General features: G+C 38.5%; 1 protein-coding gene across 5 annotated transcripts in view; it reads left to right on the plus strand.

Moving 5' to 3' along the window:
* The window catches only part of MSH3 (mutS homolog 3), a 226200-nt gene that overhangs the window by 10337 nt on the left and 197469 nt on the right, over positions 1 to 18394 (plus strand). For 4 of the 5 annotated variants that reach the window (XM_017507523.2, XM_017507543.2, XM_017507530.2 and 1 more), the window contains exons 3-8: positions 132 to 352; positions 5302 to 5514; positions 7433 to 7549; positions 7930 to 8047; positions 10144 to 10289; positions 14047 to 14213. In XM_017507523.2, coding sequence (XP_017363012.1) covers positions 132 to 352; positions 5302 to 5514; positions 7433 to 7549; positions 7930 to 8047; positions 10144 to 10289; positions 14047 to 14213 — 982 coding nt within the window. The remainder of the gene's footprint in view (positions 1 to 131; positions 353 to 5301; positions 5515 to 7432; positions 7550 to 7929; positions 8048 to 10143; positions 10290 to 14046; positions 14214 to 18394) is intronic. The other variant, XM_037731100.1, reaches the window with a different exon arrangement.

Consider the following 18394-nt stretch of genomic DNA (forward strand, 5'->3'; position numbering starts at 1 on the left):
TTAATCACATTATAGTTAGGTTTGTTGCTTTAGTGGGAATCAACCTCTTTAAAAAATTCTATGCTGGTTATGAATTGACATAATGAGACCAAAATACTATTGTTCTATTTTCTTCTTATTTGCTACCTAAGAGCCAAAGAAATGTCTGAGGACGAGGAATGTTTTAAAGTCTCTGGAAAAATTGAAAGAATTCTGCTGCGATTCTGCCCCTCCTCAAAATAGAGTCCAGACAGAATCTCTGCAGGAGAGATTTGCAGTTCTGCCCAAATGTACTGATTTTGATGATATCAGTCTTCTACGTGCAAAGAATGCAGTTTCTTCTAAAGATTCGAAATGTCAAATTAATCCAAAGGTATGTAACTGCTATAGATGAGTATCCTGTTACCTAGAATAGTGGGTTCTGAAGTACTGTCAGGTTCTCTGGTAAATTTGAGATGGGTCTTGAAGAATGAATACAATTTTGACATGCAGAAAGCATATCATGGTCATTCATGGCAATGGTTCCTAAAGTTGAATGATGTTCTGAATCAGCTGAGGGAGCTTTTGTGTTTTAGTTAACTTTTTTACATCCCTGGAGAGTCTGATTTACTATGTTTTGGGAAGGATTAATTGGTTCGTCTGAGAAGAAAGCAAAAGTCTTCCAGATAATTCTGAGATACTGCCTGGATCAGGAGCCCTTGACTTGGAGGGATTCTTTACTGATGATTAATACAAGCACAGTTTCTTACAGTCCTTCTTAGAGTTTCCATGATTACCATGGAAAATCATGATGGGCAACTTAGATGTTTTGAGGTTTTAGTTGAAAGCTTGAAAGATAGAAAGTAAATTCAAATGTAAGCCGAATGAACATGGGCTTTTTACTTTGTCCACTATTTGTTTTGAGACTTTTCATGGTCTTGCAAAAGACTTTAATCTTGCAAAATTAGAGAATTTAACTCATGATCCATTATTGAAATCTGTAATTCAGAATAGTGATTGGTTCTCAACCTTAGCTTTCCATTGGAATCACCTGGAGAACTTGAAATAAAAATTGCCATTAAGAACCTTTCATCAGAATCTAATTTAATTGGTTTTCACTGAGAAATGGGCATGGATATTTTTAAAAAGCTTGCATTTTATTTTATATTTTATTTTTATAGATGGGGTCTCGCTGTGTTGCCCAGGCTAGAGTGCAGTGGTGTGATTACAGTTCACTGTAGTCTCAAGCTCCTGGGCTCAAGCAGTCCTCCCACCTTAACCTCCAGAGGAGGTAGGACTAAAGGAAAAATGGTCATTTATATGTAGTCATGGTTGACAACCATGAAATTAGAGAAATGGTTCTATATATGTGTGTGTGTGTGTGTGTGTGTGTGTGTGTGTGTATTTACATATATTTGAGTAATTGAAATTCTAATGAAAGCTGTTGGCCTTTTTCCTCAGAAAAATTCTGAAGCCAACAAAATTTTGCCTATAATTTTCAAGAGTTCACACCTTTCCCACAAAGTCCAGATCCATGAACTCCTCCCTCAGACAGGCTAATATTGGTTGACTCATCTTAGATCATCAGGAAAAAAAGGTGTTTTTGTTTTTAGTCTCCTTTAATACTTAGAAGCAGTTCACCTCAGTATAATGGTTATTAAGCATATAAGTCATAAAGTTTATCCATTAAAGCTCACTTTATTGTTGGGAGCATTTACACCAAGGTCTTAGAAGAACGTATCCATTACTGCTTTATACATACAGTGACCAACTTGGCATTTCCACATCACAGGAAATTAGAAGTTACCATATAGAGGGGGCACCTAGAAGCAATGCTATTATTACAAGTGATAAGTCGTTTGATGGCATGGAAAGACATGGATGAATGGCAAAGAGCTACTGAATGAACATAAATGCCCCATGGTCCAGGACCATTAGGGTGGGGCCAGCAACACCGTAACTCTCAACAGGTTTTGAAATACATTCTGATCACTCTGAATTGTCCAGACAAGGTTAAATTGACTTCAGCATATTGTCTCTGGGAATATGAAATAGAATGTAATGTATCTGATAAGTATTTCCACCCAAAGCATTTTTTTTAAAGTTGCTTATTTTGTGACCCAGGTGTTAATCTGTACAACAAACCTCATGACGCAAGTTTACCTATATAAGAAACCTGCACATGTACCTTTGAACTTAAAATGAAAGTTAAAAAAAGGTTGCTTAATATTCAAAAATTTAGATTGATTTAATTGTTAACATCCTATAAGGATAAAACTTTTCTTTGGAAGCTTATCTCTTTCCTAAATGAATAAAGTATAAAGTAAGAATAAGCTTTTAAAATATAAGAAATATATTTTCTGGCTGGGCGTGGTGGCTCACGCCTGTAATCCCAGCACTTGGGAGGCTGAGGCGGGCAGATCATGAGGTCGGGAGTTCAAGACCAGCCTGGCCAACATAGTAAAACCCTGTTTCTACTAAAAATACAAAAATTAGCTGAGTGTGGTGGCATGTCTCTGTAGTCCCAGCTACTCAGGAGGCTGAGGCAGGAGAATCACTTGAACCCGGGATGCAGAAGTTACAATGAGCTGAGATTGTGCCACTGCACTCCAACCTGGGGGACAAAAAAAAAATTACAGTAACAAAATAGTAAACCCATCAACATTAAAAGCAAATGCATTCTCAGGTCTAGGGTAATTGTTATGCGATCCTTGGGGTCTCACTTCACCAGCTGTAAACCTTTGTGACTAGTGGGTCCTTTGCCTGAGTTTTTCCTTGGGCCAGGTGGGCTTATTCTGCCCATTCGGCCTGGCAGGCTGTGTTCGTCTTGTGCTTTTGGCCTGAATCTCATGGCTGCCAAGGGTGAGCCTGGAGCAGAGTGGTGACGGGTATGTGAGCGAGTGAGCACGGGGCCTGGCCACGTGCACAGCCAGGCATGCCAGCTTTAGTGGGGCAGGCAGCTCCAGGTGCCAGGATGGATAAGGGCTGAACCAAGGCGTACCGCAAGTAGCTTCCAAGGCTGGCACCTGGAAGCTTGGAGATGCCAGGAACTGCACAGCCCCAGAGAGGGTGTCATAGACCTGGCTCAGGGATCTCCTAGGTCTAGGCTCCCTGCAGGGCTACAGCTCTTTTCTCCTTCTTGCCGCAATGTGGCAAGCAAGGAATGTGTTTCAAGCCGGTTTTTGTTACAGCTTTTTTAGCCCTGCCATTCAGTGGGTCCCAAGTTCTTGTCCTGTGTCCAGGAAGAATGAAGTATGTGAACAAGTGGAGGGTGAACAAGGCAAAGAGGAGCTTTCTTGAGTGACAGAACATCTCAAGGGAGACCTTCAGTGGGTAGCTCCTTTCTGTAGGCAGGGCGCCCTGACAAGTGTTCAGCCTTCCACAGAGAGCAGACCCTGTAGCAGGCAGCTTCTCTCTGCAGGCAGGTTGTCTGCTTGTCTCTTCAAGTTTGGCTGAGTCTTGGGTTTGTATGGGCTTGAGAGGAGGAAGTGTGTGCTGCTTGGTTCATGGGCTGCCATGGGCGAGCCCATAAAAAACACCTTAAGTTCTAATTCTGGTTCTTCAGCCTGGTCCCCGGGCTTCAGGCTGTTCCTGGCTTGAAGGAGGTCTTCACCCCGACCTGCCCCTTTCTGCCCAGGACTCTGTCTGCCTCCTGCTATAATCCATGGCACCCAGGCTGTTTTTGCCAAGGGGCACCTGCAGGACAGCTCTGAGCTGCCCTCAGCTGCCCTCAGCCCCCTCTTCAGCCTCCCTCCTGTACTCATCAGTGCCCAAAGTCCAGAGGGGGTGAGGCAGCAGGGGGTTGACATGTTAGCACTGCCTTAAACATGTGCACACCTGGCCAGGTTGCAACAATCCTGGGCTTGGCCTCAACTTTGCTCTGAGAGCAGAGTGGGTTCTGGGAGCTGGGAGAGGCCAGGCAGTGGGAGCAGGTACTTCTGAGCCTGTGGAGGGAAGGGACGTTTCCTTCCTGGGTCCCTGAGAGTGCAGAGATGCCGGGGTCCACAGATGCAGCTTGAGCAGCTGCAACTGTACCAGGAGGGTGGGGCTCCTGCCTGCTGCTAGCCCCCAAGAGCCCAGAGATGTCCAGGTTTGCAGCCATGGCTGGCCACCCACAGCTGTGCCTGGGGAGTACAAGGTTCTCGCCCTGCCATAGCAGAAGGGGGTGAGGCTTCTACCCATTCCCGGCTCTTGCTGGCTCTGTGAACATGCAGCCCTGGCTGCACCTCTCCTACTGCAGCTGTCATTATGGTAGCAGATGCTCCAGATGTGCTGCCACTGCCTTCATAATGACCTGCATTTCTCTTGCCAACCTCACCAAACCTTACTGTCTTCCTATTGCTGATCTTTGGAGGTTTGCTGGCCTGCACTATTCAAATAAATTGAGGTTTTTTTGAAAAGTTAATATCTTTACTTAATGTCCTGGTGAAACTGAATTGTTTTAAACATTTGGCAACTACAAAGTGTACATGTTTCTGGGTTTTCTTTTGGATTGGGGTTCCCGTTCCTAGGCCATTTTTCTCCTTTTACTCCCCCATCTTCTTTTTGGTCACAGGACTTTTAGGCCATATTTTTGATTGTAGGGGGAGCTGTGTAAATTTTTGGAAGTTGGCAGTGACAGAGTGGCAATTAATTAGAAGTTGGATTTAGCCTATAAATTTGTCTCATTTCCATTTTTCTAAGTTAAGTCTAATAAGCACGTAATTTTCCCTAAGCTGTGAATTGCAATTAATAATGGTTCATCACAGGAAGGTAAGAATAGTATGAGTACTAATGTTGAAAATGTGGCCTTGTGCTGTATGTTTTTTTTAACAACTCTTTCCCATGTTTATTTACCAAAAGAATCATGGTTCTTTCTTGGAATAAGAGTTCATAGAATGTGCTGTCTTTTACAGTGTGCTTGGAAGTATAAAACATTAAGTGCAGCTTTATCTGTTGGCATGCTTTGCTCAGAGCTGTTTTGCCCTACTCCTGAGAGAGAGCCAGATTTGCCCCCATTGGCTTTTTGTGCATTACACACCTGAGAATAAATATTAAAAGAAATATTAATAGAGTTAATGAAACCAAATTTAAAAGACACACATAAAACATTAAGCTATTTAGACTTTCAAAATTTGCATAAAAATTATATGAGAGCTTAGTGGGCTCATAATTTTTTTAACCTTTTACTTTGAAAATATTTGTAACCTATGGACAATTTGCCTGAATGCTACAAGGTGCTTCTATAAACTTTTCACCTAGATTCACCAAGTGTTAGCTTTTTGCCAGATTTGCATTTTCTGTCTCTGGGAACTTATTATTATTGTTAATATTTTAAAACTTTATAAATCTTTTGGTTGCCAGGACACAACACTTTGTGATCTCAGTCATTTTGGATCATCAAATACAAGTGATGAAAATTTACAGAAAACTGATTCTAAACCAGCTAACAAACGGTCCAAAAGCATCTATACGCCGCTAGAATTACAATACATAGAAATGAAGCAGCAGCACAAAGATGCAGTTTTGTGTGTGGAATGTGGATATAAGTACAGATTCTTTGGGGAAGATGCAGAGGTGAGTCTTGTTTTTCAGGCACTATTTTGTTTTTCTTGTCTAGCCTTAGATATTTCTCAATATTTTTGTTTCGTTTTCCAACCTTATGTAAAAGCTGATTTGATTAATCACTTTTAAAAAAATACTGTTATTTAAAGTAAAAACTAAAAGTGAACACAAGAAACCTGGTGGGAACCAGACTTGGTGGGGGAAATGTGAGAGGTCTCTATTGGAATGCTAGTGCTTATTCTCCGTGATACTAGGCCAGTACTTTTTATCCATCCAAAGTTTATTGGGTGAATCAGTTAGCGAATGAACCATAATCATGAAATATGTTTTTTAATGAAGACTCAAGCAAGAAAAAATTTTTCAGATGTATAGAAGTTCCTCTGTTTACCCTTAATTTAGGAATTTTCATAGCCAGGAACAAAGTTAGTTCTCAGTGGAAGAACACATGAACTTGCCAGCTACTACCAGAAGTTGTTTGAAGTTTTACGGATTTCTTTGTGTATCAGTCATGTTGGTGTCTTAGTCTAAATTGGGATTGTGCCAGGTGGCTCACACTTGTAATCCCAGCCCTTTGGGAGGGTGACATGGATGGATCACTTGAGGTCAGGAGTTTGAGGCCAGCCTGGCCAACATGGTGAAACCCTGCATCAATTGAAAATATAAAAAATATTAGCCAGGCATGGTGGTGTATGCCTTCAGTCCCAGCTCCTCAGGAGGCTGAGGCAGGAGAATCTCTTGAACTGGGGAGCCGGAGGTTGCAGTAAGACAAAATTCTGCTAGTGCACTCCAGCCTGGGTGACACAGCAAGGCTCCGTCTCGGAAAAGAAAATTGGGATTGTAGTTAATGTTTAAATATTTTTTATAGGCCCTAGTCAAGAAGGTTGAAAATGAAATTTGAGCGTTTCATGGGCAAGCTTAGGGAAAGGACTGCTGATGACACCTTTGTTGGAAGTCATGAATGCGTGGGATGATTCCATAGTTTGAGACCTGGTTGGATTGTACACCAGAGAGTGATGAAGTAGCATGTCTGTGCCCTGTGGATGGGAAGTAAACCCTTGGCCAACATTTTTCTTCAAGTTTCCTGAGTCCTTTGTGGCAGGCAAGCGGTGTTCTCTAAGTCAGATGCGTTATGCTGTGTTCTGTGACATTAAATTAGACTCTGAAATTGTGTCACCATGTTTTCTGAGGGCAGAAATGAATATGTAGTTTGGCATCCTCTAGGTGAAGGAGAGAAACTGTGTAGGTTAAATGGTAAATTCAGGCCTGAACACCATAAAGGCTGATGTCTTCCTGCCCTTCTGTGAGGGACTAATACAGTTCAGAGATGGGGTGAGGTCAGGGAGTGAGAATGTTGGAATTCAAGTTCCATGACTCCAGTGGGCAATATCTAAGCCATGGTGCTTTCTAGAAGAAATCAGGGAATCAGATGGGGCTGCATGGTTCTATGTTTCTATCAGGCATTCATCATTAATTAGCCAGTCTGGGGCTTCTCTTTTTACTTTTTCAACCATTTCTCTGTCCAGATGGGTTAATCATTTCTGCAAACTCTGTAGTGTTTTCTAAGTGTCAGTCATTTGCACTTGCCATGTAGCAAATTCTTACTCTTTTACAGTCTCATGCTCTCTGTATTGGATAGTCTTTGTGTAGAGAAACCTCTAAGGACATAGAAGACCTGTAGTATTTTTCTGAGTCTTTTATAAATACAGCTGTTGATACTGAAGTTAGGCCACTGGAACTGCCCAAAATACATTAAACCATATAGGCTTCTATACAGGGAATGTTTTTTAAACTTTTTATTGACATACTACACATTTAGATAAATGTACAAATCCTAAATCTATACCTTGATGAATTTTTAACAAAGTGAACAAACCCACCTAGGGAATCTTAAAATACAAATGTATTGATATTTTCTTTTTTCATTTTTTAGATTGCAGCCCGGGAGCTCAATATTTATTGCCATTTAGATCACAACTTTATGACAGCAAGTATACCTACTCACAGACTGTTTGTTCATGTGCGCCGCCTGGTGGCAAAAGGATATAAGGTCAGCTTTGGCTTTAACTTGTGGGAAAAGGAAATTGGGATTCTCTTCCACAGAGTGCAAATGTGTTTTGTAAGGTGGTAGGAAGGCGATTGGTTTAGAATTTTGCATTTTAGAGAACTGAAAGTGTTTCATAATTATTAGCATTATATATTTATGAGTTTTTAACATATTGTCAGATATTATAGAGTAAATTTTTAAACTCTATGATAGTGTTTCTTAGCGATTTATCCACTCTTGTCAATTCCTTTAAGCCCTACATCTGAACATTGTGGACTGATTATTTTAAACATTTCAGAAATGACCTTTAAACATTTTGAAATGAGTTTTTGCAAGTGATTTATTTTATCATTTTATATCAATATTTCTTATTTTTGTTGAAGGTGGGTGTTGTGAAGCAAACTGAAACTGCAGCATTAAAGGCCATTGGAGACAACAGAAGTTCACTCTTTTCTCGGAAATTGACTGCCCTTTATACAAAATCTACGCTCATTGGAGAAGATATCCTTTTTGAACAGGAATTTTCCTCTTAAATGGTACAAGGGCTTTGTCTGAAGCTGGCAGATTTTTTTTTTTTCCCCTTTGGTTGCTCTTTGGGAACTTTTTAAATGAGCTGGGAGGCATTATGGTAAACCCTTGATTGGGTGTGCTCCTCAAGAGGGAAGGATTGTTAGTGGCTAGAAACAAGCATCTTTTCAAATGTCATAGTAAAAGGGAAGTTCATCATACTTGAAGAGCAAGAAAAAAAGGAATCCTAGTAAAAGATGATGTCAGGTTAGTAACTGATTTGAAATTATATCTTCCTTAGCTTATTTGTGGTTAGTAGTTAGGTGCTTAGGGCTTACAAGCTCTTCAGGCTCTTTCCAAAGTGAGACCTAAGAAATAACTATTGAAGCCAGGTGCGGTGGCTCATGTCTGTAATCCCAGCCCTTTGGGAGGCTGAGATGGGAAGATTGCTTGAGCCCAGGAGTTTGAGACCAGCCAGGGCAACATGACAAAACCCAATCTCTACCAAAAATATAAAAAATTAGCTGGGCATGTTGGGACTTGCCTGTAGTCCCAGCTACTTGGGGGGCTGAGGTGGGACAATCATGTCAGCCTAGGAAGTCAAGGCTGAAGTGGGTTATGATCATGCCACTGCATTCCAGCCGGGGTGACAGGAGTGAGACTCTCAAAAAAAAAAAAAAAATTCAAAATGTGAGAAGGAAACTGCTGAAGTCAGAATTAAGACAGAGTTAAATGCTTATAAAATATATTGGTAGGCCATCTTCATCAATTGTTAACTTCACAAAAATTTTAATACTTTTGAAAATGGTTTGTAGGTGAAGTTTTCTCATTTAGAAGAATTTTTAATGTGCATAATGATTGCCCCTAAATTTATGGTCATTCATAAATTCATTGTGTTATTTGAAGCCAAATAATTTCAAAAGCAAAGTCATAGAAATCTGTCAGTTTCAAAAGCCAAAATATTTAAAATTATATCAGGGTGCATTTAAAAAATTTACTATGGGGTGCAATGAGTTCTCTGATAATAAAAAAATGGAGGTATAAGAAGGCCTTAAATGATACTGTGTGAACATATTATTTCTGTTATGGTTGATTACAGAGCTACTTATTTAACGACCTGCTTAGCTTCTGCCTAAATTCTAAGGATTGTTTTGTTCCATGAATACCATCAGTAAGGAACAGCTGTCACTCAAAATGGACTCAAAACTATTTACAGCTTTGTGTGTTCTAAGCCGATCAGGCTATAAGAACATGGTATTTTTGTTTTTTCTTTTGCCTAAGCTTGAGTCTCTTATTTGAAGCCCATTCCTAGTACAGTCCCCCTCCCTGCTTTTCCTTTGCTGCTTTTATGGCTCCTATGTCCCGAGTTCCAAAGGTGTGCCCAGACTTTGCCCCAAATCAGTTTTCATCCCTGAGATTTAGTTAATGGACTCATTTTATACATGTATGTTTTTGTTTTCTTTCTCATGTCTTTAAAAAATTTTCTTGCTCTTTCTGGGAGCTTTAGGCACATTAAAAGAGGAAAATAATTTACGCTATTTTAGTGTATTTACACTTTGAATTGTGGAATTAAGCATTATGGGATTGTTAAGTATTCAAGTCTCAGCATCATCCAAGTGAAGAAGTGGGTTGAAATTTGGGCCTCCATAGGGTCTGATGTATTCTCCTAAGCCCTTTGGAAGTGAGAAGATACTGGTTATCTGTCTTCATGATCTTTATATTTTAGGAAAGATAAGGCATGCGACTGTAATTCAAATAAATCAGAAGAATGAATGCTGGGCAGAAGATTTTTGCAAAGAGTGAAAGTACTGCGTGAAATTAATCATCACTTTATTATTTATTTATTTTTAGTTTTTTATTTTGTAGAGACAGGATCTTGCTATGTTGCCCAGGTTTGTTTCAAACTCCTGGCCTTAAGTGATCCTACCACCTTGGCCTTCTAAAGTACTGGAATTATAGGTGTGAGCCACTGTGCCTGGCTGTGAACCATTATTTTAAAGGAGAAAATAGTTAATATTATTGAAAATTTAGCATATTAGCATTTAAAATTTAGCATATAAAAATAATTATTTTTCTTTAATTATTATTAAATGTGAATCCCCTAATCAAGCTGGATGATGCTGTAAATGTTGACGAGATAATGACCGATACTTCTACCAGCTATCTTCTGTGCATCTCTGAAAATAACGAAAATGTTAGGGACAAAAAAAAGGGAAACGTTTTTATTGGCATTGTGGTAAGTACTTTGCAGGTGAGGAACAAATGTTAGATGTTCATGGTATCTCTAAATATGAGCCATCATGTATGGTTTATAATGAGGACATCTGATGAAGTGTGCCTTCAGGTAACTGTACTAGAAAAACATTTTTCTCACAATATTATATGTTAAATTACTAGTTACAATTTTCTCATAGCTACTTGGTACTTGTATTAGTCCATTCTCACATTGCTATAAAGAACCACCTGAGACTGGGTAATTTATAAAAAAAAAAAAGAGGGTTAATTGGCTCATGGTTTCATAGGCTGTACAGGAAGCATGGCTGGGGAGGCCTCAGGAAACTTAAAATCATGGTGGAATGCAAAGGGAAAGTAAGGACATCTTCATAAGACAGCAGGAGAGAGAGTGAAGGGGGACGTGCTACACACATTTAAACAACCAGATCTTGTGAGAACGAACTATCATGAGAATAACAAGGGAGAAATCTGGCCCCATGATCTAATCACCTCCCACCAGGTCTCTCCCTCAGCACTGGGGATTACAATTCGCATTAGATTTGGGTGGGGACACAGCCAAACCATATCAATACTCTATGCTACGGAGAGATCCAGATGGTTTTGGTCCATGTGCCCTGGGATTTTAAGGTTGAAGATAGACACAATGACAGACATGCATGTGAACATTGTACAGATAGCAGAATAAAACATGAAGCCACCACAAACATGGGTGAGAAAGTGTTTTATAAGTTTCCTCTAGGGGTTTGAAATTAAACATGAATGACTGGTATTATATCTAGATTTGGAGGAAGGGATAGTTAAAGAGAAGTGATAATTGGCAGATATTAAATACGACACTAAGTTAATATTAGGAATATTTGCAATCAGTTTTCTAAATAAAAGTAATTTGTGACTCATAGTTTTGTTTATTTATTTATTTGAGATGAAGTTTCACTCTTGTCACCCAGGCTGGAGTGCAATGGCGCTATCTCAACTCACTGCAACCTCTGCCTCCCAGGTTTAAGTGATTCTCCTGCCTCAGCCTCCTGAGTAGCTGGGACTATAGGTGCCCATCACCACACCAGCTAATTTTTGTATTTTTATTGGAGATGGGGCTTCACTATGTTGGCCAGGCTGGTGTTAACTCCTGACCTCAGGTGATCCGCCCGTCTTGGCCTCCCAAAGTATTGGGATTATAGGTATAAGCCACTGTGCCCAGCCAAGTCATTGTTTTATTGATCTTCTGGCAGTTTATGAATAAATTTTCCCATTTACAGACTTACCTGGACTCTGCTAAAAGTCTTAGACTTTTTAAGGTCCTTCAGAACACTGAGACAACCCTTTTCGGTTATAAGTTAAGCACAAATAGAACTCTGTCCAAGTAAAAAGTAATTCTCTTTGCTTTTTTCTAATGTTTGCAGTCAGTGGCAGTATCAACAAAAGTTCTTACAACCCGAATGTCTCCAGTGTGCTTTTTAATACCTTATTCTGACTGTGTAACTCTGTGTTAACTTGACATTTGCTTAACCAATAAGCCCTTCTTTCAGAGAGTTAGCATTCTTGTTGATGTTAGACAGCTCTAAATGATATTTTTATCCTTGAGAATCACTTTTTATCTAGCCACAGGCAGTTGGATCTATCTACAAATAGTAAAGTTATTTACTTTTAGCTTTAATATATGTAATATGCTATTTTGTATTTACCTAAAACTCAGTCTAAAGAACAGAGTTGATAGTATATAATTCCTGCTTAGTGGATTTAGAAATACCATCTGGCCTACCGCCAGATTTTAACCATGTGTGCAAACTGGGACTCAGAAAAATGAAAACGGCTGATTGCCCTTCAAGCATTTTCTTGGAGGCTGTCCTACACTTCAGCAACCACTTTTGGCCTGACGACGTCCTAAGTTCTGGGTCCAGGCTGTACCTCTCCTGAGCTCCGGGCTCCTGCATCCATGTTTTTATTGAACAAAGACACTTAGAATTTATTGTGGCTGCTCAAACTCAATGTGGCTGAAATTGATCTTACCTTCCTTGACCCTCAACACTATTTTCCCTGCCACGTTGGGTGTCACCCATTCCCCAGTCACTACCTGGGAGTCACCTTTTGAGTATTGGTAGTTAGTCGGAAAGTAAGGGCTTTGCTGTTGTAGTACCACTGCAGTCAGGCTGTCTGCCTTCAGTCTGGGCAGTGCAGTTTTATACACACAGTTTTTAAGTTTCTCAGTGTGTCACATATCACACAGGGTGATAGAAGTTGCATATATTATAGTGTAGACCATTTTTCTGATTAAATAAAGAAAAAAGGAATTTGGCTGACTGAAAAATTTGTTACTTTAACATCTGTACGTGGTTTTTATAAATGCTTGGTTTGTGGATTGGTATATAAATTTATGTGTGTATGCTTATGTACTGAATAGTCCATCTGTCTAGGCTCTAGAGAAAACCTTTGGGCTAGAATTAAGAAAGATACTTAATTACAGTTTGAGGAACCATAGCACTGCCTATAACCCGTAACATCCCCGGGTGTCCCTTCCCTCCAGAGGTGACTTGTAATCTAGACTTTTAATATAGAGGTTTTAGTTTCTGTCATACCCTCTTAAACTTTTCATACAAGTGTAAATATAGTATGTGTATTCTTTTGGGGTTTGCTCCTTTTGTTTATCATTTTGATTGTGAGATTTATTTGCATGTGTCGCTGTAGTTCTCTCATCGCCTTGTCCTTTTTCATTTTATGTTCTACAGTTTTTTCATTCCTCTGTTGATGGACGTGTGGGTTCTTTCTAGTTTACGGTTGTACAGAGAATGCTGCTATAAATATTTTTGTATGTCTTGTATACAAATGCCTGAGTTTCTCAAGAGTATATCCCTGGGGGAGGAATTACTAAGTTATAGGATATGGATACTACAACTTTGCTAGATAATGCCTTGCTATTGTCAGAAGTGGCTTTTCATCAATAGTACATGAACATAGGGATTGGTGATGTTTCCTCTTTTTAGCTAATGCAGTCTGTAACTAGCCCCATTGCTTTTCATAAGCATCTGTAGTGGCTAACAGTGTGGACTGGGGAGTAGTCAGATTTCTTGGGTTTGAATCTTGGCTACTCTGTTCCTTGGCTAAGTAACTTCCCATCACTTCTCCAAACCATGATCTTTTCCAGTTTATCTTTGCTGTTATTGGCTTGGGATGTTAGAGAGTAGCTTCAAGTTGGCATGGCCATTCCACTGGATAGACTGTCTACTTGGGGTTCATTCAGAGTTTGGTAAAGTGTACTTTTTTTGTGTTACTTTGGTATATGAAGTAGTAATTTACTACTGTTCTGGTGATATGGTTACTAGGACCATATCACTTGTAACTTTGAGTGATAACTACTATTTGTACAGTGCTTTAGAGTCACAAATAATTCCTGTTTATTTTATGATTTGATCCCTATAATAGCTTTATAAGAGAAGTAGGCTGGTTTGGTTCCATTTACAGAGGAAGAAACTGAGGCCTGACAGTATTTGGTAACTTGCCACTGTCACCCTGCTAGGTATATTAGCTCCAGGGCGTGTACTCAGGGTGGCTCTCAGAAATCTAATTTGTAGCATGGTTTAGTTATCTGTGAGTCTGACTGTATAGGAATCTTGAAAAGCAGACAGGTTTCTAATGCTTTAAAAATAGAGTACATATATACTCCTGAGTGTATCATCTTTACTTTTTTCATGTTTATGCTGTGTAAGAGCTATAACTGGGAAAATACATTTTTTCTGTAATATTATATTTGTATTTATTTTTAGGGAGTGCAGCCTGCCACAGGCGAGGTTGTGTTTGATAGCTTCCAGGACTCTGCTTCTCGTTCAGAGCTAGAAACCCGGATGTCAAGCCTGCAGCCGGTAGAGCTGCTGCTTCCATCGGCCTTGTCCGAACAAACAGAGATGCTCATCCACAGAGCCACATCTGTTAGGTAAGTTGGCACATCACTGGGAAATAATACCAATTCTGAAACTTAGGTTTAATTCCTAAACCAATACTAACTAAAATTGCTGAAAATAGGTTTTACTTACAAAAATTATATTTCCACCATGGTAGTGGAAATTAAGAAAAAAAGTAAAATAACAAAACTGGGCATGGTGGCACATACCTGTAATCCCAGCAACTCGGGAGGATGAGGAAGAAGGATTGCTTGAGCCCAGGAATTTGAGACCAGCCTGGGCAACTAATGTGAGACCCCATATCTAAAAAACAAACAAATAAAAGAAACACCACTACTCATACTATCACCTTAATATAGGACTTTAGAAGGCAGCCGTTTTAAAGAGGTTTCTGATATTATTTAGTGATATTATTTGGTAATTATGGGGTTTATGATATTTAATGATATTATTGGTAATCTTCAGTTTCTGGAGATAGAGTTCACTTGTTACAAAGTTTACGTAACTTTGGAAATTCTTTGTGCTGCAAGTTTCAATTCATGGCTGTGTCCAGTGGTTTTATTTACTAGATCTAAGATTAGACCACTTATTTATGAAGCAGTGTGCTAGGCACTGTGCATACAGAGGAAGAAGATGTGGTTATGATGTGTGTCTGGCAGAGTTTACCCCAGGAGAGGCAGATGTGTGCATACCTAACTGGACTTCAAGGCATGATATATTAAGTGCCAAACAAGATGGTGCCTTGTTGGAAAGATTCTGTACTGCCATCTGGAGGAGTGTGATGGGAAAGAGACCAGAAAAGTGTGCTGTGGCTTCAGTGAAATAGACTATATACTGGGGAATTTGGACTTTGGACTAGGCAGAGAAGCCCTTTAGGATTTCATTTAGTAAGTGGACAAATCGTTTAGAAAATCAAGGCCATGCACGGTTGCTCACACCTATAATTCTAGCACTTTGAGAGACCGAGGTGAATTGATCACCTGAGGTCAGGAGTTCAAGACCAGCCTGGCTAACATGGCAAAATGCGGTTCTAAAAAAAAATACAAAAATTAGCTGGGCTTGGTGGCAGACACTTCCAATCCCAGCTACTTCAGAGGCTGAGCAGAATAATTGCTTGAACCCAGGAGGCAGACGTTGCAATGAGCCGAGATTGCACCACTTGACTCCAGCCTGGGCAAAAGAACAAGACTCTGTCTCAAAAAAAAAAAAAAAAAAGAAAAGGAAACTGATTAAATGAAGTTCCATATGTTTCTTTGTCCTTAGTGTTTTGTTCATTTTCATTTGAATTTGATTTCTTTCAAAGTAGCTTTCATAATTTGTTTTTCTAATTATAAAACTAATATATGTTTATTTAGAAGAAATTAGGAGTTACAAAAAAAAGATAAAAGTCATGTCGAATTCTATAACCCAGAGAAATGACTGTTAAACATTTTGACATGTTATTTCCATGTGTGTATGTCACTTTTTTTTTTCCATTTGTGAACTTGTATTTGTGCTGCAAAATCATTTTTGTATCTTGTTTTTTTTTTTTTTACTTTAAAGTTCCCCATTTTTAAGAACTTTATTGCAGAAAATTTTAGACATACACAGAGTTATACAGAATAGTGTCGTGAACTCCTATGATTCTATCAACCAGCTTCAGCATTTCTCAGAACCAGTCTAATTTTCTACACTCTCTCCTTTTATTTCTCCCTAGAGTTTTGGCTTTGAAGCCAATCCTAGTGAGCATCATTTTTTCCTCTAATATTTCAGTAGATACTCTTAAAATAAGTGCACAACATTGTCATATAAGTGTATTGTAATTTATCTATTCTGTTTTTATTATATTCCTTTTTATCAGTATTTCAAATATTGTTATGATGAATATCCATATATAGAAATATTTGTGTGCATTTCTGATTATTTCCTTAAGATAAATTCCTGAAAATGGAATTAACTGGATCAGAGGGTATGAATGTTTATAAAGCTCTTGATTGCTTGCTAAAAATGGTAATATCAATTTATACTTCCACCAGTATAGTCTAGGAGGGTTCTTTGAACCTTTGCCCACATTAGGGTGATCATTTAATCTCTCACAGTCACATAGATGAAAAATTTTGCATCGAATCTCTTTATTTTGATTTTAATCCTTTTCTGACCATGTGTTCAAACTTGAATAATTAAAAGGCAAACAGTAAACTTATAAGGAATGCTGCTTTTACAGAACTAAAAAAATTAATAAAATCTTGAAAAAAATTTTGAAGGTAGGTTTCTATATTGTGTTTTCAGTATTTCCTGTCTTTGATTTAGTTTAGTTTTCTTCCTATTAACTTGGTGTGTGTTTTATTAATTTAGATTGAGTCTAAAGTCAATTTTATCAACACATTCATTTTTCTGTTTTCCACTTAATTTTATAAAATAACGAAGGCAAAATTCAATAAAATATCAAAGTATTTCGTAATGACAGACATTGCCAAAAGTGAATTTTTGTTTGGCAAGCAGCATTCATTGCCTGCTGATACTCCTAAATGTTTTTTCATCACATGAGATAAAAGCTTGAATTCGGCATGTCAAAGATAATTTGGGTGTTTTATGTGGGTTTTTACCAAATTTAATGCCTGCTTTTGTCTTGTTTTAATTTGAATTTCTCTAGTTAGCATTGTGAAAAATTTTTCCTATGTTTACTGACCATGTGTAATTTTTTGTCCTTTGAACTTTTTTTGTTTTGTATCTTTGATCATTTTCACTTTATTTGCATATTGGACTAAGCAAAGTCAAAAGTTAAATCTGCATTTCTGTGGAGTTCCTACAGCTAATTTATATCTGTGGACAGAATGGAGTACATGAAATTCAAAAGTTAGCGGGTCAAACAGTGTAGACTCTTGTGACTTAGGGTTTGCATTGGAAAACTAGCTCTTCCTCTTAGTGACTTTGAATAGATTATCTACTGTGTGTCTTTCAGTGTCCTTTTCTTTATAATGGGGGTATTAAGCTTGCTTACCTCATAGGGTTGTTGTAGGGATTAAATAAGTTAATATAGATAAAGCACCTGAAATAGTACTTGCTGTAGAAGGCTCTCTATAAGTGGAAGTTATTCTTTTAATATTTTAATTTAAAAATTTTTTCTGTGGTTGGGAGTGGTGGCTCATGCCTGTAATCCCAGCACTTTGGGAGGTTAAGGCAGGTGGATCACGAGGTCAGGAGTTCGAGACCAGCCTGAGCAACATGGTGAAACCCTGTCTCTATAAAAATACAAAAATTAGCCAGGCATGGTTAAATTTTTTTTTTTGTAGGTACATAATAGGTGTATATCTTTATGGGTTACCTGAGATATTTTCATACAGGCATGTAATGCATAATAGTCACATCAGGGTAAATGGGGTATCTACCTTCTCAAGCATTTATCCTTTGTGTTACAAATAATCCAATTATACTCTTTTAGTTATTTTTAAATGTACAATTAAATGATTTTAGACTGTAGTCACCCTGTTGCACTATAAAATACTAAGTCTCATTCTATTTTCTTTTTGTACCCATTAACCATCCCCAGTTCCCTTCTCAGGCTCAGGTAACCGTCTTTCTATTCTCTATGTCCATGAGTTCAGTTGTTTTAATTTTTAGCTCCCACAAGTAGGTGAGAACATGCAAAGTTTATCTTTTTGTGCCTGGCTTATTTCATGTAACGTAATGACCTCCATTTCCATTCATGTTGTTGCAAATGACAGGATCTCATTCCTTTTTATGGCAGAATGCTACTCCATTGTATATATGTACCACATTTTCTTTACCCATTTGTCTGCTGACAGTCACCTGGTTGCTCCCAAATCTTGGCTGTTGTGCATAGTGCTGCAGTAAACATGGGAGCACACATATCTCTTCCATATACTGATTTCCCTTCTTTCGAGTATATACCTAGCAGTGGGATTGCTTGGATCATATGGTAGTTCTATTTTTATTGTTTTAGTCGTTTTTTTCACACTGCTCTCCATAGTGGTTGTACTAATTTACATTCCCACCAACAATGTTTGAGTGTTCCTGTTTCTCTGCATCCTCACTAGCATTTATTATTGCCTGTCTTTTGGATAAAAGCCATTTTAACTGAAGTAAGATGGTATCTCATTATAGTTTTGATTTTCATTTCTGTGATGATCGGTGGTGTTGAGAGCTTTTCATATACTAGCTTGCTATTTGTATGTCTTCTTTTGAGAAATGTCTATTCAATTTCTCTATTTTT

The sequence above is a fragment of the Cebus imitator genome, unplaced genomic scaffold, assembly GCF_001604975.1.
Source record: "Cebus imitator isolate Cc_AM_T3 unplaced genomic scaffold, Cebus_imitator-1.0 Scaffold16, whole genome shotgun sequence".
NCBI classification, from domain to species: domain Eukaryota; kingdom Metazoa; phylum Chordata; class Mammalia; order Primates; family Cebidae; genus Cebus; species Cebus imitator.